The sequence below is a fragment of the Leucopleurus acutus genome (assembly GCF_964270905.1).
Source record: "Leucopleurus acutus genome assembly, chromosome: 1".
NCBI classification, from domain to species: domain Eukaryota; kingdom Metazoa; phylum Chordata; class Mammalia; order Artiodactyla; family Delphinidae; genus Leucopleurus; species Leucopleurus acutus.
In genome coordinates this window covers 27164841-27190487 of record NC_139142.1, presented here as the reverse complement: position 1 = coordinate 27190487, position 25647 = coordinate 27164841, and the positions used below count along the sequence as shown (strand labels likewise).

At 40.6% G+C, this 25647-nt stretch overlaps 1 protein-coding gene across 3 annotated transcripts in view; it reads right to left on the bottom strand.

Moving 5' to 3' along the window:
- Positions 1-25647, bottom strand: part of NEK9 (NIMA related kinase 9) — a 38111-nt gene extending 12464 nt beyond the window's left edge. Inside the window, exons 1-16 of one of the 3 annotated variants that reach the window (XM_082840089.1) lie at positions 25311-25647; positions 22703-22880; positions 20937-20992; positions 20320-20390; positions 18576-18681; positions 16809-16940; positions 14897-15007; positions 13782-13846; positions 11421-11471; positions 10773-10965; positions 8986-9130; positions 8160-8360; positions 7219-7265; positions 5882-6037; positions 4390-4498; positions 3721-3882 (exon numbers count right to left, since the gene is read on the bottom strand). In XM_082840089.1, coding sequence (XP_082696215.1) covers positions 3721-3882; positions 4390-4498; positions 5882-6037; positions 7219-7265; positions 8160-8360; positions 8986-9130; positions 10773-10965; positions 11421-11471; positions 13782-13846; positions 14897-15007; positions 16809-16940; positions 18576-18681; positions 20320-20390; positions 20937-20992; positions 22703-22880; positions 25311-25529 — 2002 coding nt within the window. In that variant the 5' untranslated portion in view covers positions 25530-25647. Of the gene's footprint in view, positions 1-3720; positions 3883-4389; positions 4499-5881; positions 6038-7218; positions 7266-8123; positions 8361-8985; positions 9131-10772; positions 10966-11420; positions 11472-13781; positions 13847-14896; positions 15008-16808; positions 16941-18575; positions 18682-20319; positions 20391-20936; positions 20993-22702; positions 22881-25310 lie in introns of all 3 variants that reach the window. The other 2 variants (XM_082840090.1, XM_082840088.1) reach the window with 2 other exon arrangements.

Genomic DNA, 25647 nt, shown 5'->3' with positions numbered 1-25647 from the left:
CTGGCTTCCCAACTCTTTTGGGTTCCCCATCTTTATGCCCTAGAGCTAAAAAGATTTTCCACCATGTACAAAACAAGGGAAAGCTATTTATTCCCCTATATAAAGCCTAAACAACTCCTGATGCCACCCAGGTAAAAATGACCACCACTCCTACATACTGCCATCCATTCATTCATTCATTCAACATTTTTGGTCATTCATTCAAATAATTATTGGGCATCTACTTCATGACAGGCACTGCTTGAGGTGCTAGGAAGAGAGCAGAGAACAAAACAAAGTTGCTGCCCTTGTGGAACTGACATTCTAGTGGGAAGAGACTGATAAATTAATTACTTCAGGTAGCATTAAGTGCTAAGAAGGAAGATAAACAATAAAGAAAACTGGAAATAAACAATAATAGTAGGGTATCATTACTTTAGACAGGGTAGTCAGAGAAGTACTTGTTGATACTTGAGCAGAGACCTGATTGAAGTGGGAGAGAACCAGGTGGATATCTAGGGGAAGAGCTTTCCAGGCAGAGGGAATAGCAAAGTGCAAAGTATGTATCACAAACACAACACAGAAGTCCTCTGCAGCTGGAGCAAAGTAAAGGAGGGGACGGTGGCCACAGAAGAGGTCAGGAGGTGACTGGAGTCTGGGTCATGCAGGCCATTCCAATGACTTTGGTTTTTACTGTTTGAGATAGGAAACTAGTAGAGATTCTGAACAGTAGGTATTTAAAAGGATCCCCTAGGCTACCATGAGGAGAACTGACTGCAGGGGCCCAAGGATGGAAGCAGGGAGATCAGTTGTAACAGTGAAGATGGTAAAAAGTGGTTGGATATATTCTGAGGATAATCTATAGAATTTGTGAATGGATGGGACGTGGGGTGTAGGATAGAGCTGCCATTTTCTGAAACAGGAAGGCTGCAGGAGGAACAGGTTTGAAAAGAAGATCGGAAATTTGATCTTGAATACAGTAAGTTTGTTTGAGATGCCCATTACCTCTTATCCAAATCAGGGCATTTTTTAATGAAAAGGGGGTGCTATTAATGATTAAGCCCGGACAGTAGGCATGAATCAGGACCAACCTGGGAAGACCGGGCTATAAAGCCACTTTATCTTTAGACATCCAAATCAAGGGACTGTTGAATCAGTGAGTCTAGAAGTCAGGTACAGTAATTAAAGCTATCAGTGCACAGGGAAGATTTAAGGTAATAAGCTCAATTAGATAATAAAGGGAGAGGGACTTCCCTGGTGGCACAGTGGATAAGACTCTGCGCTCCGAATGCAGGGGGCCCGGGTTTTATCCCTGGTCAGGGAACTAGATCCCACATGCATGCCACAACTAAGAGTTCACATGCTGCAACCAAGGAGCCCGGGAACTGCAACTAAGGAGCCCACCTGCCACAACTAAGACCTGGTGCAACCAAATAAATGAATAAATAAATATTAAAAAAAAAAAAAAAAAAGGGAGAGGATTGTGCCCTGGACACTCCAGGCTTTAGACTTGGATACTACAATCATGGCACTGAACCTACCTGACTGCACTAATCTGTCTATATGTATGTCTCCCCTACCCTACTAGACTGTGAGTTCCCTGAGGACAGGGGCTTTCTGAAACTTTTTTTTTTTTTGCCGTACGCGGGCCTCTCACTGCTGTGGCCTCTCCTGTTGCGGAGCACAGGCTCCGGACGCGCAGGCTCAGCGGCCATGGCTCACGGGCCTAGCCGCTCCGCGGCATGTGGGATCCTCCCAGACTGGGGCACGAACCCGTGTCCCCCGCATCGGCAGGCGGACTCTCAACCACTGCGCCACCAGGGAAGCCCCGTCACTTTTTTTTTTAATTGAAGTATAGTTGATTTATAATATTATATTAGTTTAGGTATACAACATAGTGATTCAATATTTTTATAGATTATATTCCATTTCAAGTTATTATAAAATAATGGCTATATTTTCCTGTGCTGTTCAATATATTCTTGGTGCTTATTTATGGTATACATAGTAGTTTGTATCTTTTAACCCCATACCCCTATCTTGCCCCTCCCTACTTCTCCTTCCCCACTGGTAACTACTAGTTTGTTCTCACTCTCTCTGTAAGTCTGTTTTTGTTTTGTCATTCTCATCCATTTGTTTTATTTTTTAGATTCCACATAGAAGTGATAACATAGAGTATTTGCCATCCTCTGACTTATTTCACTAAACATAATACCCTCTAGGTCCATACACACTGTTGCAAATGGCAGAATTTCATTCTTTTTAATGGCTGGGTAATATCCCATTTACTGTATATATGTACCACATCTTCTTTATCCATTCATCTGTTGATGGACACTAGGTTGCTTCCATGTCTTGGCTATTGTAAATAGTGCTGCTATGAATACTGGGGTGCATGTATCTTTTCGAATTACTGTTTTCCTTTTCTTCGAATATATGCCCAGGAGTAGAATTGCTGGATCATACAATGGTTCTATTTTTACTGAGACTCATTTCTATAGTCCCAGAGCCTAAAGGAGGACCTGGAGCATAGTAGGCACTCAGTTTATGTCTGCTATGTGAATGAGGTGATCAAGTACAGTTCAAAGGAGTAGAGGAACATTTATCAACAGGTAATATGCCCAGACACAGAGTCTAATTCTATACTCGTCATTCTGAAGTTTAACTTGAGAAGTACACAGATACTGAAGAAACATTACCTCTCTGAGGACCTGTCAGAAAGTGCTACTGAACTTGCTATACTATTTTTAATCCTCAGTGACATCCTGATCCTGTCTTTCTAGGTACCATTTCCATTTATCTAGCCTGAACTAACCAGTCTGTTCCCTAAAACCACTTGTTTTGGGACAAGCAGGGAAGGTTAATGTGCTACTCTGAAGGCTGGTTCACTTAATTAAATATGGTAAGAGATCACTTATCTGACACTATTGCTGGACCTCTCTTGTGTAAGTAACAGACACAGACTGAAAGAAAACAAAGACGTCCCAGAGCATGAGCAATAACGAAAAAAGCCAAAATGAGTCAAAAGATAAGAAGATGAAATATGTTTCTTTGTTGTTCACTAAGTCACAAGAAAGAAGTGGCTACAAAAATCAAGAGAGTTTAGAAGGTGATACAGGAAGACAGAAAAAAGAAAAAAAGAAAGCACAAGAAAGAGGAAAGGGAGTGAAGGCTAGCATAAGCTGCGATAAAGAAGAGAAGTGATAGGAGCAGGATGCTGAGGAGAAGAAATAGCTGAGAGGAAAGAGAGAAGAAAATTCCATTAGACCAATTCAGAAAGTTGAGAAACTCTGGTATATAGCCCTTCAAGCCTTAGCAGTCCCTAAAGACATCACTGCAGTGCAGCTGACCCCAACCAAGGAACAAGGTTAAATTATGTTGTTCTCCTCTCTAGCCACCCAACATTCATTGGAACCAACACGGTACTGGGCAAGGTATATATATAAGTATTTAATAATTCTTAAAACATTGTACCAAAAAAGTTAAAGTAAAAAAAGTAGGGATTTAAGAGTACTAACTTGCCATTTTCTAGAAATCTGACCTTTTTACAGCAATCACTATGTTGGACACATGAAAAGTTAATGAAGCTCCATAGGCATAAAAATTGGCCACCAATTTAACACAGAGAAAAAAGTAAACATATGATCCAGCTACACAAATAACCAGTCCACCTCTTTTGCAAGCAAAAATTAAAATATAGCCATCTATCCAGAAAGCCTGAAATAACATGTACAGACTCACCATCAGTGGCAGCAATGGTAAACTCATCACCACAGGAGACTCTGATCACTTGCTTTCCACCTAGGGGGCCCCCCAACAGGTTGATTCCTAGACGCTTCTTATAATTTCCAACACCCAGCTGTCCACACTTGTTGCAGCCAAAGGTCAGCAGCCGGCCTCGCTCTGAGACAGAAGCAAAAATAAATAACCAGGTACAAATGGGTCATGAAACAGAGGGAAAATGCAGACAATGCAGAGTCCCATAGACTAGCTTCTGGTTGTTAGAGTATACAAATATAAAGCTAGCTACACAATCCTGGACCTAGGGCAGCTAGGGCATCTAGAACTATGACCAATTAGACCCAGGAAGTGATTCAATATTATATATTTTATTTTAAATGTGGAAAATGGGTACTATTTAACTTAGAAAACTTATAGATGGTGCTAAATACGAATAGCAGTTGCCAGAAATTATAGGTGTGGTATTCTCATTAAGGAAAGTATTGATTATATACTTATAATGATTACCAACAAAACATTTATTTGAATGCCCAATTTGTTAATGAGATAATACTGGATGATGGGGGAAATCAGGAGAATGTGTACATATAGTTAAGAAGCACTACTACTTGATAGAAAAAAAGAGCCTGAAATACTAAGGCCTGTGTACACAGTCGTACATCAACTCACCATCAATAGCAGCAGTGTGAGTCTTGCCTGGGGCAATTGTACGGATCTTATAAAAGGACAACTGTTTGGCCAAGGTAAAGGAGGTTGTGTAGGGGACTTCGTGGTATGCCTGAAACAAGGTAGAACACAAAGCAAAGACTCATGAAGTAAAAAATGGAGGGGAAACAGGCTGAAAATGTTGTCGTGGTGATCAAAAGGCCTTTCAAGAGAATCATGTTATTAAGAAGGTGCCAGGTAGCTTTTCATCTCCAATAGAACAAAAGAAGAAATAAGCTCAATATGTAATCAGAGAATTTAGTATGAGACAGGACTTTCTGACCACAAAAATTTTAAGATTCCTAAATTAGGGTATGCACAACATGAACTCTCCATCCCAGAAGGCATCTATATAAGGATAGAATCATTGACTTTTGTCTTGGTTATACACTCTACATACCTAACAAAAGCAGGGGAAGGAATTAAAATCCTGAAGACTCTGTCCAGCCCATCAGTTTACTGTGATCTAATTTTACCTACAATATTCTCAACTTGTTAAAAACCACGTTCCTTTTTTTTTGTTTTTTTTTGCGGTACGCGGGCCTCTCACTGTTGTGGCCTCTCCCATTGCTGAGCAAAGGCTCCGGACGCGCAGGCTCAATGGCCATGGCTCACAGACCCAGCCGCTCCGCGGCATGTAGGATCTTCCTAGACCAGGGCACGAACCCGTGTCCCCTGCATCGGCAGGCGGACTCTCAACCACTGCGCCACCAGGGAAGCCCTTAAAAATTAATGCTTACCTTTTCCATTGAGACAGCAAACCTGTCTCAATATGACTCTTTAGAAAATGACAAAAACTCATCATACGAACACAAAGAGGGGACTAGTACTTAATATCAGTGGCGAATTTATGACATTCTTGAAGGAGGGGAATGGTAATTACATTTAATAAGCCTGTATAGGATCAGTGATTTGAGAGTAATCATAAAAACTCCCTAGAGAGGTGATATATGGAAAAATGTTTCTTTTCATAATGTTAACTTTCTTGTATCTACTTCAGTGATAAGGTAGAATTTGAATTCCGTCACTGATTGTTTGTAATCAATTTATTTATTGAGGTATAACATACTATACAATATTGTACAGCTTGATACATTTTTCTAAAGGTATATAAATGTAAAACTACCATCCAGATCAAGATATGGACCATTTCCATCACCCTAGGATCCCTCCTACTCTTTCTGTTAACACCTATGCCCCTCTTCCCAGAAGCAACCACTGTTTTGACTTTTGCCATCATAAGTTAATTTTGCCTGTTCTTAAACTTCATATAATGGGCATCATATAGTATGTACACTTTTGTGGCTGGCTACTTTACTGGACATAATGTCTGTGAGATCGTCACTTTATTCTTAAGTCAAATTCCACAGTCACAAACCAATAATAGCATTTTCAAAGAAATTCCAACCTAGAGAAGTTCTGATGATGTACTTAGGATACCAAACGGGGTACTCACTTCATGATTGATGATTCCAGACATGCACTGATTCAGACCCAGTTTGTTGAACTCATTGAGTCCACAGGCCAGCACTTTGCCTGACTGGGTCAGCAGAAATGTCCCATCACAGCCACATTGAACTGCAACAATAATCAAGGCCTTGGGAACATCCACCTGCAAGAAAAAAAAAAAATCAGAAAATCTCCCAAAAATAACCTGTATTAGGGAAAAACCCTCAAATTCTTTCAAAAATGATGCTCTGCATTTAGCAGAATGACTACAGGGAAATAAAGGTTGCTCTATTTTCTTCAGATTTGCCCAGAAGCTTAGAGGCTACTGTTTTCAACAAGGAGCTCAAGTTTTATAATAAAGTAAAAGAAGGCAATTCCAGGTCAGCTAAAAGTTTTAGCAATAGGTCCTACTTAGGAAGACTTCTCAGAAAACACTGGGAAAAGAGAAGCTTCGATCTATTACTGATTTAGTCCTCTGAGATGCAGAGATCCCATGATAGTTATAGAAGAAACTCAGTAGCCCTATGGGGTGCCAGTCTGGTCATATAATAAGTGAGGTGACCAAGGATTGAGGCAGCAACCAAGACTTCTGAAGGCTCACATCCCTCTGCAGCTAACTAGACAGGGCTGAAGAATGGTGGGGGGACATGATGGATGTCTGTGAAACCTGAAAACTCAAACCTCAAACCTTCTCCTATAGTCTTTTCAGAAGAAGAGGAATAACTGTGAATCCTATTGATTGAGAATGGTCCCACAGATATATGTTAATTTTTAAAATGTAAATAAACATTGTTAATAGTGAACAGTGGGTGAGCCTGTGTCCTAGGGTGCATGTGACCGTGCTCTCTCTGCTTGTTTCAGCTCCCGTGCCAGCTCTCACAGTGCCAGCTCTTGCAGTACTGAGAGGAATTAGATATTACATTTCATACAATATGACCCCTAAATACAAACAACTACTTCATTTGGTATCCAACTGTGGAAAGGGGAAGGGAAATGGCTGTGCTGGGTTAAGGGATACTCTATTGCTTTCCAATATTTCCCATCCAGGGTGTGTTTAGCTTGATGTGACTTTTTTGCTATACATTCTGATTTTAGTGCTCATCCCCAAGCAAGATGTGACTCCAGAGTGTCCACAGTGGCTGCATCTTCTTTCACAACTTTTTATGATTTAGTCAGATGACAAGACCACATAGTGCTAAATTAGGAATCCCGGATTGTCAGTCTCCCAGATAGGAAATATGTCAGGGATAAACACCTTGATATGAGGAGTCAGGTAAAGAGGACATATTACTGGAGTCTGTGTGACCTAGATAGGCTCTAGGAAGAAGTTGCCTCTGATTTTACCTTTTGTGGTGTATAATAATCCTCTTCTGAATCCAAACCCAGCCTTCCTGAGACACACATAAGAAAGAAAATCATTAAAATGAGGGCTTCCAGGGACTTCCCCGGTGGTGCAGTGGATAAGACTCCGTGCTCCCAATGCAGCGGGCCCGGGTTGGATCCCTGGTCAGGGAACTAGATCCTATGTGCATGCTGCAACTTAGAGTTTGCATGCTACAACTATGGAGCTGGCAAGCTGCAACTAAGGAGCCCGCAAGCCGCGACTAAGGAGCCCACGTGCTGCAGCTAAGGAGCCGGCAAGTGGCAACTAAGGAGCCCACCTGCTGCAACTAAGACTCGGTGCAACCAAATAAATAAATAAATAAAAAAGAAAGAAATCAAATCAAATCAAATCTACTGTACCCCTCAACTTAAAAAAATAAAATAAAATAAAATGAGTGCTTCCTTCCCAACGAAAATAATCTATAAGATTCTCTTTTACTGGACTTCCCTGGTGGCACAGTGGTTAAGAATCTGCCTGCCAATGCAGGGGACATGGGTTCGAGCCCTGGTCTGGGAAGATCCCACATGCCATGGAGCAACTAAGCCCGTGCGCCACAACTACTGAGCCTGCACTCTAGAGCCCGCAAGCCACAACTACTGAGCCCGCGTGCCACAACTACTGAAGCCCACACACCTAGAGCCCATGTTCCGCAATAAGAGAAGCCACTGTAATCAGAAGCTCACGCACCGCAACAAAGAGTAGCCCCCGCTCGCCACAACTAGAAAAAGCCCGCGCGCAGCAACAAAGTCCCAACGCAGCCAAAAAAAAAAAAAAAAAAAGATTCTCTTTTACTGAATTAACACTTCTCAAATAGAGGCTGCATGATGTGTTTAGAGGCACACAAGCAAGATGTCAGGCTGTCCGCCTGGGAATAAGTGGACAGAGTCAAGGCTACACCTACCATATTCACCACAGCCCCAAGAGTAGACTTCTTTGCTTCGTGTCAAAACCACCACATGATTATCTCCACAGGAGACCTGCTCCACTGGATTGTTCAGGAAGAAGTCCAGCTGCATGGGTTCTAATAGTTCAGGGCCAGCAATCTTGTCCATGCCCATGCAGCCATAATAGTCAGATCCAAACGCATAGAGCTGACCTTCATCTGTGAAAGGAAGGAAAGCAGAACCCATCAAAGGAATGACTTATTTTGTCTCATCAGAAAGCTGGGCAGGGCTGGAATGAGGATGACCTCAGCCAATGAGCTCACATGGGATGATTATATCACAGAAATCTGACAGACTGTCTATCAAGCCTAGAGTTGTTGGTATTTAGGGGGTCATGTGTACTGTTACAGTAACAGTTAAAAAAAGAATGGTGGGATGATATATTAAAGAGGCTTAAAATTTTACCGGGCCATCTCTATTTTACACATCATAAAGTGAGTAATGGCAAGACCCAAACTAAATTTGAGCTCCTAATTCCTGACTCAGCGTTATCTACACCTGACTAGGTAGTGAGGTTATTTCTGCTCCCCCCACAACTGGGACATACGATATATTTCTCCTAATCCTACCTCTTCTCTGTTATCCACCTGCCTTCTCCTTGCTCATCACTACTCTAATGCTATAGCAAGTTGGGCATGTTGTTATTAATGTGTATAATATTTGCTCACTGTCTTTGGTTCTTTGGATACTGTCTTTCGTTGTAAAATCCCAACTAAAACTGCATAGAATTAACTAAAATACCCCACATTAAATGCACCTGGGTGCTTTCTGCTGCTGGCTTACCTGTTACACAGACAGTGAAATCATGGCCACATGACACCTGACGGATAGCTTTGCCTTGCAACTTTTCCACGTGCTTTGGCTGTCGGTAGGAGGCTTTGTCTCCATGGCCCAGCTGACCATGGAGTTTAGTACCCCCTTGCATGTTCTGTGAAATAAATAGGTCTTGTGAAGTTTTAAACTTTTCATGCCAAATCTTTAATCTAATCTGTAGTATCACTTATTAAGAAAAACAGTAGGAAAAAAATCAGTTGGAAATATAGAAACGGGAAAAAAAAAAGGTAAGAGGATTAAACCTTTTAATGGTAGATAGTAAAAAACCCCTGCCAACAGATAAAGATTTTTAAAGTATCCAGACTGATATCCATCGGGCCTTAAAAGGACCCATTCTCAATTTTGTCTTTCTTCTTCAAGTCTAAGGTGAACTGTCTATTTAATTATGGGTGATGATGAAAAAATTCTTTACGTAGTCTAATTTGATTGTTTTTTTACAGGAGTACAGCCTCTTGGAAATCCTTATAAAAGTTTTACAAATTTTGGTCAGTTTCCCTGAAATACGTAACAGTCATAAGGAATCTGGTAACATCAAAGACGCTGCTATAAAGCACTGAGAATAGTCCTACATGACTTTTCAACAGTTCTAAAGATATAAGTAATTCTTCCCATCCAATAACTCAACTGTAAGTCCTTACACAAATGTTTTTTAAGGCACTAATTTCAATCCACCTCTGGCAGCTCCCCAGAAGCTAGTTCTTTAAGTGAGAGGATTTTAGGAAATAACAGCAAGTTAAAACTCTATAACAGAGGCCAAATCACTCATTCTTTCTATCAATCAATAGTTGAGTGTCTACTCTGTTACACACTGGGGATAAAGCCTGTCCTCATGGAGAAGTTATCTGAAACTACTGGAAAAAATGAGCTTCCTCAGGAAGGAGGAAGAGTGGGAAGAACCGAGAATCTAAGATAAGACAAGGTCAGGTAAAGAAAAAGCGGCCTGAAGTGAGCCTGAGAAGGCACAGCAGAAGAGACAGGAGCAAAGTCAAGAGAACATGCTCTTGCGGAAGCCAAGGGAAGACCAGGCTTCAAGGAGGGAGTGACCAACTATGTCAAATACTACAGGAGATCAAGCAAGGACTCAAGTGTACCTATCTGTTTTATTTTCACAATTTATAGGTCATTTTGTCAAGAGTAGTTTCAATTGAGTGGAGGGATGGAAGCTGCACTGTAGGTGAATGAGGAATGAGTGGGAGATAAGAAAAGAGACAGCAAATATTGGCAGTTTGTTCGAGGTGAGAGAGAGGATAGAATCTAGAGGGGAACAAAGGAAAATTCTACTCAAGATATTCCATCTTCAATCACTGATGGAAGTCTTAGAATTTTCCTGACATGGTACACTGCTTCATTTGTTTACAAAGCTATTTCACAGGTATGAGTTGCTCTGAAATGCATGGTAATAGAACAGAGTAATTAAGTGACCTTCTGAAATCACCCAGTGGTAAATGAGAATCCAATCTCCTGAGTCCAAGCCTTTTAATTCTTTCTCTCTTTCTTTCTCTCTCTTTTATTCATTCATTCAAAAAACATTTATAAGCGACCTAACATGTACCAGGCATTGGGGATACATCAGTGAACTAAACAGACAAAATCCCTACTCTCAAAAGAGCTTACATTCCATCATCCCATGCTGCCACTTCTGCAGCACATGTTCAACCAACAAAATTCTTAGACAGCCTGGGCCCAGTAAACAATGAGGCGCACGTCACTGTTCTAAGTACGTAGCTTTCACTTACCACCCAGGTGTATAGTTCCTTCTCCACTGTGACCACAGCAAAGTGGGTATTCCCTGCACACACCTGCCGGGCACTACAGCCACTCTTGATGACATCCAGTTTCTGGGGAGTGGATTTCCCACCACCCCAAACATAGACTTCACTGGTTCGAGATGTTACCACAGCAATGGGTGCTTCAGTCACAGTGCTTGACCTGACGACAACCCCCAGAACAAAGGAACATTTAACATAAAAATTATATCAAAGAAAAATGCTTCCAGTCTTTTCCCTGAGAACTGCCAATTATGGTATGAGAAAGTATGTTCTTTCTCGACGACTTATTTCAACCCTCTAACATAGCAGGCTTTGCAATTCCTGCCTTAAGGCTTCATCACAGCTCAGCCAGATCAGATAGCAGTCTGATCCATAACACCTACACTTTTCAACTTTTCAACATTCATCATGATAATGATGTCCACTTTAGCATGACGGTAAAATTATAGCTTTCCTTTTCTCTGAAATGACTATTTGACATTTAAGCAGATGTTGGCTTCTGAAAGGATGCCAAAGGCTTCTTACTGGGATCAAACAATGTCCAGACCCAAGAAAGAAAGACCCCCTGGTGGTAATTTAAGATATATTACTTTTCAAGAGTCTCTTGAGCATTACCTTGGTCTCTTTGTAGGTGCATTAAGCAGTGTGACTTTTTCCTCCATCTCTCTACCAAAAGAAAAGCAAAGATACATGAGAGAAATAATAGGTTCCTATATTGCACTAGTGTCTCTTTAAAACCTTTCACAGACTTAATCTTCTATAAACCATATGCCTCCCACAATGTTACAATACTTTTAAGAAAGTACTTCGATACAACTGAAACAGTTCTATAGGCCTAGCATTAGACAATTCATTAAATACAAGGGGGACAGCAGTCTGGGGCCATTTGCTTTCTGTCTCTGAGGAATGTTCCAGGCTGGACCAGAGAACCTTGAGAACCTCTGATGCTCGTTTTTGGAACCTGCTGACATCTTCCTTTAGTCTGCCCACTGACTCCCTAAACTCAACATCTCTAAAGCTCAGCTCATTGTCTTTCTCCAATACAGCTTTTCTTTCTGACTCTCCTAATTCTATAACTGGCACCCTCTATTCTCCCAGTGAACTAGGTTTAGAACTTCAGTGATTTTGGACTCAGATGTCTTCCTTTCTTCAATATTCAAGTTTTATAGATTCTACTTATACAATGCCCTCTCACTCACGTCTCCTTCCCAGTCTCACCACCTTGGTTCTGGGCAGCTTTACTTCCCAGCTGGGCTGTGGTAGCACCGAATTGGTCTCACCACAGTTTCAATCCACTTTAATCAGTCCTATACTGATTTAACACTGATATTATTACTGCTAAATAACTCTTCCTAAGGCGCATCTCTCACCACATGAACTGCCCTCTCATAAATAACCAACACGTCCGCACTATTCCTTGAATAAAGCACAGATTCCTTCATCCGGCATTCAACGTTCTCTGCCTACCTTTCCAGCCTTCCTTCCCTGTATCCACTCCCATGTGCTAACTCAGGGTTCTCATTCTGCCTAAATCAATTATAGCTGAAGACCTGGGGTGGTGCTTAAGAATCAGCATTTTCTTTAAAGTTCCTGAGGTGTTGCTATTGAGAACGCCAGGTCTAGAACCTCTAGCCAAACAGGACTTAGTGCTTCCTGAATACTTCCACAATTCCCTGTGTCTGTGCTTTATCTCGAAAGCTCTTTGTCTTCTGTTTTTCCATCAAAGAACAAAGTTCTAACAAAGTACTACATGTAAATCTCCAACTCTCTCAATAAAAATTGCATTATCAATGGAAATATTTAAATGAGAGATTTAAACAGTGAATATATTGTTGGAAAATAAGCCAGATAAAGAATTAGAATATGCTTAACCAGCCCTAAAGGGTGATATTGCCTGAATACGAAAAGAACATAAATGGAAGGTTACAGTGCTGCATCTGGAGTGTTATACATAATTCTATGCACTAAAACACTGGCTGGAGATCAACTGGAGAACCAGAAAAAGATTAATTTAATACAACAGAATAAAGGTTACTGACCAAACAGCAGAGATTATGGAATTAGTATCACTTAATGCATCTAAGGGCAACACTTGAAAAAGAGCACAGTACATGTTTGAATATTGGGAAGATTCAAAAACAAAGAACTGGTAGAGGAGGAAGAAGGGTTGTTAGGCAAAAATAGTATAACAGAAAAAAAAATAGTATAACAGGATGAAGTAGAGACTAGAGCATTTAACAAGGATGAAGAACACCTCTTCCTCTGAGTTAGGGTTTGAAGCCTCCTACAAAAAATGAGGGATAAAGGACCTTCTTCCTACCTCTAGAGATCTTTAACACTAAATAAACCTCAGGAAATAACCTGTCAGGAATCAATCAACCTCGACTACAGGAAATGGGCAAAAGGTATCTGAAGAGGACCCCTCCAATTGCAATCTACCATCTAAACAAATGCACTAAAAAGCAAAGACCTGGTCCAAACCCATACTACTATCCAACAATTGTTGAGCACCTTGTGCCAGGCCCTGGGCTTTGTATGTTGAGCACTTTATATGCGTTACCTCCTTTAATCCTCACCCTACCTCACTTTATAGAGAAAACGAAGGGACAGAGATGTTAAATAACTTGACAAAGATAATGACACAACTCAGATACAAACATAAGGATGTCTGAGTCCGGAGCCCTCCTCTCTTAATTACTACACTCTAGTGCCCAAACTCTAGATTAGAACTCACAGAAGACGGGGAGGAGTGAAGGGCTCCAGGGTCTCATCAGTATTAATTTAGAACAAAGTAGCACAGGTTAAGGAGCTGAAAGTCAGGAACTACATCAAGCAATGAAAGCAGAGATGTTGGAAGAAAATAGCAGCAGAGTGGCAAAGTCAGGAAATACCACCCTCTCTTTGTAGTACTCTAGTCAGGCTTCTAATAGTCAGCCATCTACAGAAAGAAAATGAAGCAACTTCTTTGCTCTTTACCTTCTGCGTTTCCTGAGAAGGGGGCGATCCAGAAGTTCATCTGCAGTGGGTCTCTGCTCAGGATCCTAAAAAGTATCAATGGGTTAGTTTTAACTTAAAGGGAATGCGCAGGGGACTTCCTGGTGGTCCAGTGTGTAAGACTCCATGCTCCCAATACAGGGGACTGGGTTTGAGCCCTGGTTGGGGAACTTGATCCTGCATGCATACTGCAACTAAGAAGTGTGCATGCCACAACTAAGAATACATGTGCCCCAACTAAGAAGCCCATATGCCGCAATGAAGATCCTGTATGTCACAACGAAGACCTGGTGCAGCCAAAATAAATATTTAAATAAGTAAATGGAATGGGCAAAATGGGATTTAAAGACGCATTTTACTTCCTCTTAGAAGCCTGGAGGTTTGTTATTCAAAGATCACTATATACCATCCTTCTGTTTCAAAAAACCTATTTCTTATGTCACATTCTATGCTTCATGCTCACTATCATCAACACTTATATGTGAATGAGAATGTACCTTCCTCACTTGTTTTAACTGTCAGGGCAGTGGTTCTCAAATTTCAGTATATATAGTACATAAGAATCTCCTGGAGTGCCTGTTACAAATAAAGATTTCTGGGCTTTATCCACAGAGATTCTGATCCAGTCAGTCTGGGGTGGGGCCCAGGAATCTTCATTTTCTTCTTGTAAAACTCCCCCATCCCCTGGTGATTCTAACGTCTGTGGTTCCTGGACCACCTTTGAATAATGCTGACCTAGAGCTGCACTGCAAGGCAACTGTGACATTTAGAACTGTAAACATTCTGCACATTAGGAATTCTAAATTACCTCTATTATTTTATGAAATCAATTTAAAAAAATTAATCTTGATCATAAAAAATGGAGCACAATTTAGAATGGTAAATTCATTTCGCAAATTAGTAAAGGAAGAATTTGTTGGCTGAAGCACACAACTATCATGAATTGCCAATGCCTATTCTCCCGGATACAGCCCCAAATACATCCTACCCTGGGGAAGTGGATGTGGTTTTGTGCAGGTTCATCTATGCCATACTCCAAACACTGAGGCTGGAAGGGAAAGCACTGAACTGAAATCAATATGTTAAGTCACACTTACCTGGTCAAGGCATGCATGGACCATTTGGATCAGTTCCAAAGAGTACTGGTTAGAATCAACTTCCATGGCCCGGATTCCTTGTACAATCTTCACACACAAGTTGAGTGGGTTCTATGAGAAAATGATTATTGTATTGTCCTTGGTTATATAAAGATGACATTATAATCTACTAGCAGGGGCTTTGAGATGCCTGTGACTATCATATAAAGAAATGGCAAGAGTTCTGAATTAGGTCTGACTTCTTTTTACAACCGTTGGTATATATCAGCAAGAAATGGTTAGGGGGGCTTCCCTGGTGGCGCAGTGGTTGAGAGTCTGCCTGCTGATGCAGGGGACACGGATTTGTGCCCCGGTCCGGGAAGATCCCACATGCCGTGGAGCGGCTAGGCCCGTGAGCCACGGCCGCTGAGTCTACGTGTCCGGAGCCTGTGCTCCACAACGGGAGAGACCACAACAGTGAGAGGCCCGCGTACCGCAAAAAAAAAAAAAAAAAAAGAAATGGTTAGGGATGCATTACTGCTGTCAGAGAATGAAGCCAACTGGCCAACATGGAGCCAACAGAATAATATGCGACCAATAGAATAATACTCAGAGTATATTATAATCTGACCCTTCAACTGAATCCTAAGAAAAAGGAAAGCAAGGTTAGCTATGCTCCTTGGCTTTAAGTATGTCCTTTGCCAACTAATTTGCCTCCTAATTTATATATCCGAATAATGGTTATACAGGTGATACTCTGCTGTAACAGACAAGGCAATGAATAATAAGTTCATAATGATAAGAAATTATTATAACAGTGCCACCACCACCTTTACTGAGACCAATAGAAACATAAGTTGCACATATAATGTTTTTTAACCCTTGCAAACACCATGCAAGGTTATCATTACCAATTCAGAGACGTAAAGTAACTTGCCCAAGACTACACGGATAGTAAAAATGGAGCCATAATTTCAACCAAAGTCTATCTGACTCCAAAACTCATTTTCTTTCCACTATGTTATTTAAGAAAACTAGACGATAGATCAGAATAAACTTCAGCACTTAGAAAAATAAACAGGTCTCATAAAAGGCCAAAGAATTCTGCATTATCTTATATTTGCATTTTCATATACATTAGCAGAGCATCTCTATGAGAGGAATATGTATTTTTTCCCTTGTTATAGCTAATGAAATAGAGGATTAAAGACATGAAGTGATTTGCCTAAGTTCTCACATCTGGTTTGTAGAGGATATTGGATGTGAATCCACTTCTGCTACTCAAATTGTGACCCATGGACTAGTAGCATCGGCATCATCTGGGAGTTTGTCAGAAATGCAGAATATCAGGCCTAGCTCCAGACACACTAAAATAGAGTCTGCATTTTAACAAGATGCCCAGGTGGTTTCCTATGTATATTAAAGTTTGGCAAGCACTGCTTTATACTGGGCTTTACTTAAGAGGAAAAGAAAAGAGACTTAAAGGGATTTGTTGTTTATAAAACAGTAGCAATCTTTATTAAGAGTCAGGGTGTAATTTTTCATAAAAAAGATCAAAACACTTTAATGAGTATTATATAACTTGCCTTAGCTTTTATAAAATGATGTAGCTGAAGCGTAAGAGATGAAATAGCTTATCTAAATTGCTGCATCACACAGTCGATCCTAGAGCCAGTTTTAAAATTATAGTCAACGGATTCAAGGACCGTGCTCAAACTACTTGATTATGATTATTTCAGTGGGGAATTCAAGTTGGAAATAAATCTTGTCTATAGAATTTTAGTAATACACTACTAAGCCAGTGCCTGAATACTGGTTATTTTTCCTACAGCTGATTTCTGTTCAAGAAATCAGAAGCTCAGGGATAAAGCTGATTCTCTCAACCAAGCTGTACCATTTGCAAGGACAATGCAGGGATAATACATCAACTTACTGTAGCATCAAACGTTCTCTTTAGCGTAAGCAGTTCAAAAATGACACAGCCCACTGCCCAGATATCAGACTTGAAATTGTATTTAACTCCTTGGCAGAGCTCTGGAGACATGTAATATGGAGTTCCCACAAGCTGAACAACAAAGAAAGCAATCAAAGAATAACTTCTTTTCTGAGGTAACTATATTAATATTTCAACAACTAAATTAAATTTCCTAGAACTAGTGATAACAATTACAAAACATTCATCAGCATATCCCAAAATGGTTTTTATGAGATGATGCCACTATGAAGAGAAATCTTATTCATATCTGATCTCTTGGGCCAATTATAAAGGGACAATCTCTGTGGTAAAGACCTATGGTAATTTGGGAGACAGAAAAGCTCTGTGATTCCTGGATCACAGAGGATTTAGGCATTCAAGACCCACTTAAGACTTCACAGACTTTATAAAAAGCATACTTGGTAAAAGTTCACTAATGGAAAAAAAAAAACTGGTAGTGCAGAGATGGTAATTGAATAAACAGGTTAAAAGTTCTAACTGAAACGCATAGTAGTGAAACTTCGTAAATGACTCAATTTAACATTTGTAATACTAACACAGCTAGTGAATTTCTTCCAAATTTAAAAAGACCTTCTGAGTTCAAGAATGTGTTGGAAGGAAAAAAAATGCGCCCTGAATGGAGGTCATGCCTCTCCCAAGATGAGAGACAATGAGTACCCTGGAAATTCTAATAAAACTGACAGCCATCTTTCATCAGCAAGGCAAAGCAGTTTTTCAGATGGCTTACATATCGTTCCTTCTTTGCATTTAACTGGGTTAAAAAAGTTAAATCTTGGTTTTATCGGATTACTCTTGATGAGAAAAATCCATGCAACAACATGACTACTTCCTCAGAAACTCAATATGGCACCGTCATACAAGCAAACTGAGTCCCTGAAGCCGACTCCCAACCTTGGCTAGCAGTATCCTTGGATATTTCTAGATTGCTTGTAGGCACATCTCAACATTATCAAAAATAATCATCAGGACAAAATTAATTTTATTAGTTTACATTTTCAAGTTCTTTTAAAGACAAAGCATTGTGAAACCAGAAGAGTAATAATTGGGTTTTATAAGTCCTAAAAGGATCAGATTACTGTCTTTAAAGATCAGCTTATGTCTACTCTTTACAAATGGTCTTTCATAGGATCAGGTGGGAAGGGAGCTCTGCGGTTCAGACTGTGTATCATATTAAAGATGAGATTGTTCTTTGGGCATCAGCCTTTATTTGTAATATAGGGTTTCTGAACCAGAAAAAACTCAAAGGAAACAGAGATGTCTAACACCCTAAGAACAAACATTAAATGAGAGATAAAGTGAAATCTACTAAAGATCCTAGGCTGGAAAAAATGGTAAAGTATTTTATTGCTTTTAGAAAAGTCTCTAGTCAGTGTTGGAAAGGCCAATGATGTCAGAGCTGTTATGTGGACAATGGCTCTTGAAAAAACACCTGAGCATGTAAATGACTGTTAGTGGGTCCAGGAAAAAGACTCCTGAAGACTTGCTTTAGAAGTATGGAGAACTTGTAAAAATATTGAGAAAAGTGTGCAAAATTTAGGGGGTACAGTTATATCTCACAGTGCAGGAAAGGAAAAGAAAAAAACTACGTTGGGAGGAATTCCCTGGCGGTCCAGTGGTTAGGACTTTGCTTAAGATCCCACATGCTGCATAGCGCCACCAAAAAACAAAACAAAACCAACCAAGTCAAGGATAACACATACTTACCGTCTCAGCCATGGAATACTCAGAATTAAGTTTCTTTGCTAGGCCATAATCTCCAAGTTTTATCAGGTTTGCTTTGGTCAGAAAAATATTTAATGTCTTTATATCTCTGAAAAAAAAGATGCTGTATATTAAACCCATATACTCAACTATTTTATCTCATCCCCCTTCCCGCCCCAAATTATTACAAAATAAAAAGAGTGTGTTACCACTGCTCAGGTTGTTACGGGATCCCAAAGAGTGGTCATCACTTTCTCATACATTTTAACACTGAGAAGGGGACTTGGGGGAGTGGAGGCAGAGAATTAACTTCATCCTCCGTGGTTTTGCAGCACAGGCATGTCCCCCAAAACACTGAAGTCGTTAGGAAAAGTTGAGAGGGTCAGCCCAAAAAAAAAAAATGGTGCCCTAGGTAATCATAATTCCTATAAGGTGTACTGCCTCTTCAATTAACACTTGTGCCTTGAAATAAGTGATTATCAAGGCAATTTTAACACTTGGTTGGTGCCAAAGTTTCAAATTTGTTAAGGCAAGAGAACAGAAGAGACAGCACATCCCAGCAGCAAAATGATTAGGCTATGCAGATCACCTAAATAAAATCACTATCTTTCTAAAGATGAATTGACCATAAGTAACACAGATAAACTGTGTCTAGTTCATACTCTGGCTTCCTTTACTGAAAGATGTGAAAAAAACAGAACAATATTCTTTGTAATTGTCGAAAAGAAAGTAACAATACACAACTGTAGCCACTCGACAGCTATCAAGAAATATATGGTAACTGAACGGACAAATCAATAAAAAGGGAAATGCTAGTGTATTAACATTAATCTCTAACAATGGTCCATGACTCACTTAAGCAGGGTATAATGACGTGGAAATGTTCTTATAATGGTTCTCTCCTATAGCTAAAAGTGAATAGAAAGCTGTTTCCCCTGGCCAAAGCTCTGGTAAAACTGCATAATTAATTGTACAAAGTGAATAAGCTTTTTACTTAAATTATTTATTTATTTATTTATTTATTTATTTATTTTTGGCTGCGTTGTGTCTTGCTGCATGCGAGCTTTCTCTAGTTGTGGTGAGCGGGGGCTACTCTTCGTTGTGGTATGCGGGCTTCTCATTGCGGTGGCTTCTCTTGTTGCGAAGCACTGGCTCTAGGCGCGTGGGTTTCAGTAGCTGTGGCACGTGGGCTCAGCAGTTGTGGCTCACGGGCTCTAGAGCGCAGGCTCAGTAGTTGTGGCACACGGGCTTAGTTGCTCCGTGGCATGTGGGATCTTCCCAGACCATGGCTTGAACCTGTGTCCCCAGCATTGGCAGGCAGATTCTTAACTGCTGAGCCACCAGGGAAGCCCTTTTTACTTAAATTAAAAGACTTAATTATAAAATTAAAAACAATTGCCCATTTTATTGCTCAGAGAAAACATTTACTATGAGTTCCAACCAATCTAATACCACTTTTATTGTGGCTTTCTAGGCTTTACTGATGAATTAATGAACTCACCTCTAAAATACTTCTTAAAGAGATGACTGAGCAGTACTTAGCTACTGAGGAGATCCTTCCTAGATCACAGTTTAACTTTAGGAAGTGAAGATAACGCCCCTCATTACTCACTGTTTCCTTCCTAAATTATATCAACGGAAAAGCCTTGACTGCTTAATCAAGAAAATAATAGTGCTGATGGGAGGTACCCAAGGTGAGGGTTGGACTGGTGGAAAGGAATACATCCCACATTCTTTCACTCATTACCTATGAAGGATTCCAGCTTTATGGATACAGCTCACTGCTGAAACAATCTGAAATAGGTACCATACCACCATCTGCAGAGAAAAAATAAATTATACTTGGACTGGAAACAAACCAAAAAAAAACCATATAAATAAACACACACACTCGAACACACAAAACAAAGGAAGCTGCAACCAGAGGTTATGATTCAACATGATTTGACATTTCTTGCTTGTAGGTTGAGTAGGCAAAGAAAAGTGGTAGGGGTTTAAAAAAAAAAAAGCAGATCATTATAAAATAGTTCCAATATTGTTATATAGTATGATGAAGCAGACTTGTGGAAAGAAATCCAGGAAGAATGCAAAGGTATAGAAAACTGGGCATACCAGTATGCAGTAACAGAACCAGGAAAGAAAGCTCATAGAGAATCATGATGTGGAGGTAAACCATTTAGGAAGCAGCTATAGTCAGCTTCCTTGTTAGAGGTTTCCTTTCTCATGAATATCAATCAGAGCCTGGAAGGAGTCTGAATAAAAGGAAAAAAAACACTCTTCATTGTTGTAAGAGTAAATACAGAACTAGAATGCAAGAATCACAACATTACAATTCTAGCTTCCTTCCACAGAAATATGAATTACCTCTTCCTCAAACAACTTGTCCTTCTGACGAAGGATTTTGTCATACAGGTTCCCTCCTGCAATAAAACAAGAAACAGGTTTGAATTGCTTAATAGAGATCAACGCTCCTAGGGTTTTAACAGGTGCCACAGTAAGTGAAGGATTCCGCTTCCTCTTAAAAGATACCCCTTCTTCCTTCTCAGCTCTTGGGTACATGGGTACAAAACTCTTCCTATCTGTCAAGGACTATATCTGAAATATTCTTCAGAGATTCCCCTCCCTAACAGAAGAGACTCAATATGAAAATGGGAAGTACAGCATTTTTAGAAAAGATGAGAGTAAAGACACTTTCTATAGTGCCCTAATTTATAAAATTACTTTGAAAGTCTTCAAAATCAGATGATTTTCTTTTCCGAAACTGCTTTTAAAGGAATCTGCAATATTTTGGTAACAACTCTCTCAGTGTGACTATTAGAACATTTGGGTTACAGCTGTGATGTGATGTTTTGTATATACAGGTGTATATCATCAACTTCTTTTTCTTTCCACTTCACGCTGAAAAAGTTTCCCAAAATTTAGGGGAGACTCTAGATTGTTTCCAATCATTACTCCCTTTACTAACTCCTTCCTGCAGAGTAAGTCTGAATTTGCTTCTCCCTTTCATTATCAAGTAATACAGACTGCAAATGATGATGGTTCATTTTATTTCCTACCTGCAGCTGTAACTTACACTGTAGTCCTGGTTAAGTTTCACAACTTTTTTCCCCTTGCAATTTAGTAACTCAGAGTTTCAATAAATACACCATTCATTCTAGTTCCTCCTAACCACAAAGGAAGTTAGCTACTTGAGGCTTCTGCTACTTCAAAAATTTCTAATATAATCTCATACATTTAGGGTTGAACACAGGAACAATCATGGTACACAAGAATCTAGTAAGAAAGTTAGAAGTCTAGGAGCTTTCTCTTAAGAGATTTAAGTGAAGAATATGCTGGGACCTCTTTAGCATGCAGTTCAAGAAAGGGCTTTGGGGGTTCTCTTACCTAATAAGGATAATAGCTTGTACAGTATTTATCAAAAATTTGCTACATATCAAGTACTATGCTAGGAGCTTTACATATTCATTTCATACAACAACCCTAGGAGGTAACTATTGCTTATCATCAAGCTCACTTAAGATAAGGAGGCTGGGGCACAGAGAGGTTAAGTTGCTAATGCAAGATACAGAGCTAAAAAGTAGTGAAGCTTAGGATATGGGCTCAGGGTCTACTTTCTTAACAAACAGGCTATACTGCTATTTTACAAGCAAAAGTGTTCAAAGAAATCATTTTCATTTTCAGTCAGCTATGATCTTTGGACCACTTTTCAATAGGATGGCTTTAGTTGAAGTCAATATAAATAAATATTACCTATAAGATTTCATTATATATCAAGCCATTTCATTATATATTATATCAAGTGTCAAACCATGCTATGTCTCTAATGCCTGACTAATGTCATTTCATAAGGAAAAAACCTTGAAAAATGAATGTAAAATTCAACTGAACAAGTAATTTGAAGATGGAATTATCATCACAAAGGAGAACTGAGTATGCAGGGTAAAAATCCCTCCCCTCATTTTGTAGATCATTTCAAAACTCTCCAGGGCCTGAACTATTTCTCTTAAACTCTAGAAATCCATTTAAAGTTCTTATTCTTTGTATGTGTATCTTCTTTTTCTCTCCCCCTTAAGGTAAGTATAGGCACAGGAATGTCTCACTGGAGGAAGTCCCACTGAATTCTACCTTACCATTACAATATTCCAGCTCAATCAGCAGGGTGGTGTTGTCCATGAAGTGATTGTAGTAGGCAATAATGTTGTCATGCTGCAGCAGCGCCAGAATAACAATCTCATTCAAGGCATCACGACGTTCCTTCTCAGACAGTCGGGTCAAATCAACTTCCTTCCACACGACCAATGAGTCATCCTGTAACACAGTAATACAGCTATCATGCTTTCCTCGCGCCTGGCAGAGAATGAATCCACACCCGGATCTGTAAGCCTAGAAAGAAAACTTCCTAGACTGACTCCTTTTTTTCCTTTAAACATGAACAGACTTTAAAGGTTCTGCATACAACCAAGCATCATAATTTACTGCAGGCCTGGGAAAGCATTAAGATGCTGTTACAGGGCTTCCCTGGTGGCGCAGTGGTTGAGAGTTCGCCTGCCGATGCAGGGGACACGGGTTCGTGCCCCGGTCCGGGAAGATCCCACATGCTGCGGAGCGGCTGTGCCCGTGGGCCATGGCCGCTGAGCCTGTGCGTCCAGAGCCTGTGCTCCGCAGCAAGAGAGGCCACAACAGTGAGAGGCCCGCGTACCGCAAAAAAAAAAAAAAAAAAAAGATTCTGTTACATTGTTTCTACACTTAATTTACATGATGTCAATTCCAGGTAAAAAATATGGGATGGAGGTAGGTCTCAAAGATTCTATTGAGGGACATTATGAAAGACTGCTAGTCATGATGAGGATTGTATTGGAGAAATAGAGAACTGGAAAATGGTTACCTATGGCTGACCACAGTTTCTTGTAAAATAGAAATGTTAAAATTGCCTCTAATTTTACAAATTTAGATTTCTCTCTAGTGATTTTCATTTATCCTTTCTGGATAAGAATAAGCCAGGTCTAAGGGCTCTGAGTTCACTTTCCTCACCCTGTCCCATTCTGCAGCTCTCTTTCTACTGTCACTTTTATGTTATCATGTTTTCCTCTTTTCATGAAGACTTACCTGTGGCTCCCAATATTCACTCCGTTTTATAACATCTCTAATTCCTTACAGATACTGCTCCCCAGCCCAGGAGCATCACCACCTAAATAACCCTCCCTATCCTTTAGAATGGCTTCGTTAGGCCTTTGAAACTTTGAGGGAAGATCAATGAACCTCCCACTGTGCATTTCCTTAACTTTCAGAGCTCATACACTAAAATATTTGTCCATTCTTTTCCCCTTATATACACATACAGCTTAAACGCTATTTGCTACTAACAAGACTAACATGTCTTCCCAATGAAATATACGCTTCTTGAGGGAAAGGGCTGCTTCTAAATAAACCCTTGTAAATTCACAGATGTAATAAACATTTGGTGTTATGGATAATACTGTGCAATTTTGGGGAAAGTGCAATCAAACTTAAAACAACCTTGGTAATCAAGTTCAACATGATAATAATGGAAAGGCATGGACAAGGAGATGTGAAACTCCATTCTAGCCCAGGATTTGCTTCTAATTTAAGTGGGCAAGTCCTTAAATATACTATCTTAGTTTCTTTAACTATAAAATAGGAATGCCAAAGCTCATCTCCTCATTCTCATATTTTGAGTACAAATAAGAAAACAGAATACCAACAGTAACTCTAACCTTATACATTAATCTTGCAACCACCTCTCTCCTCCTCCATCTTTTAGCCTTAAAAGTACCTTGGAACACACACCAGAACTGCAGACAGACAGACCACTGATAGATCAATCGCCTTCAGCAACCCCAGCAAGTTCTCATGGATGCTTACCTATTCTAAAACTAGAGTTTTAAGACTTTAGTGATCAAACCCTGTTTATGATTAGTTTTTGCAAGTAGACTCCTCAGTATAGGGTTTTAATCAGTATACATTCTGAACTTGAGGGTCAGTAATCCACAAATCTCTTCAAAGGATTTGTATGTGTGCAGTAGTGGACTGGGGGGAGGGTATGTTTACATTAGATTCTCAAAGGAGTCCTGTCCCTCCCAAGGTTAAGAACTAATGGCTTAGAATATACCAAAAATAAAAAAGTATTTCCCACGCATAAACGCTGCTGGGTAATCACTGAAGAAACTAACACGCTACAATCTTCCCCATGATCTTCAAGAAAAATCTCCAACTGCGTGTTCATATCTGAACATAAAGATACGGCAAAGGCCGAGGAGCTGCCACGGATGTGGGAATTTTGAAGCTATCCCCTCCTCTCCACCTCGACCTTGGAGAGCTGTACAGCACAATAGGAAGGCAGTTTTGACAATACCTCACATTCATAAACTACTTGAATTTACAGTTTGCAAAGTATCTTTGTTCGATTCACAAAATAACCTTAAAAAGTAAATACTACGTTTAAGGTACGTAGCTATCACTAACTCCAATTTACAGATGGGGAAACTAAGGCTCAGAGAAGGTTCAATGACTTGTTCAGTTGCCTGATTTAAACAAAAACGACCAGTCAGTAAAACCAGTGCTCTAACGAACTCCTAGTGCAGGAGAGTTGAACAAGTGATGAAGACCCCGAGACAGATACCCTGCGGGGCACTAACACTAAGCGAGGACGACGAGCGGGGAGAGCAGGGCCGCGCAGGCGGGGCGGGGGCGGGGGCGGCCGGAGCCGGGGGCCGCTACCTCGGTGCGGCGGTACAGCGTGGCCTCCCCGAAGGCGCCGCGGCCCAGGATGCGGATGGGGATGTAGTGCAGCTCCTCCTGCTCCGCCGCGCCGCCGCCGGCTCGGGGCCCCGGACCAGCGCTGGGCCCCGGGCCCGAGTCCCCGCCACCCCCGGACTCGCTCCCAAAGTCCGAGTTGAGGGAATCGCAGTGTCGCTCGTATTCGCCCAGCACCGACATGGCGGCGGCCGCGGGACCCGCCTGCGTGTCCCGGGCGGCGCTGCGCCTCTCCCGCTTCAGACGCCAGCCCGCGGCCCCGTCAGCCCAGCCACCCCGCCACCCAGCGAGGCTCCATGGT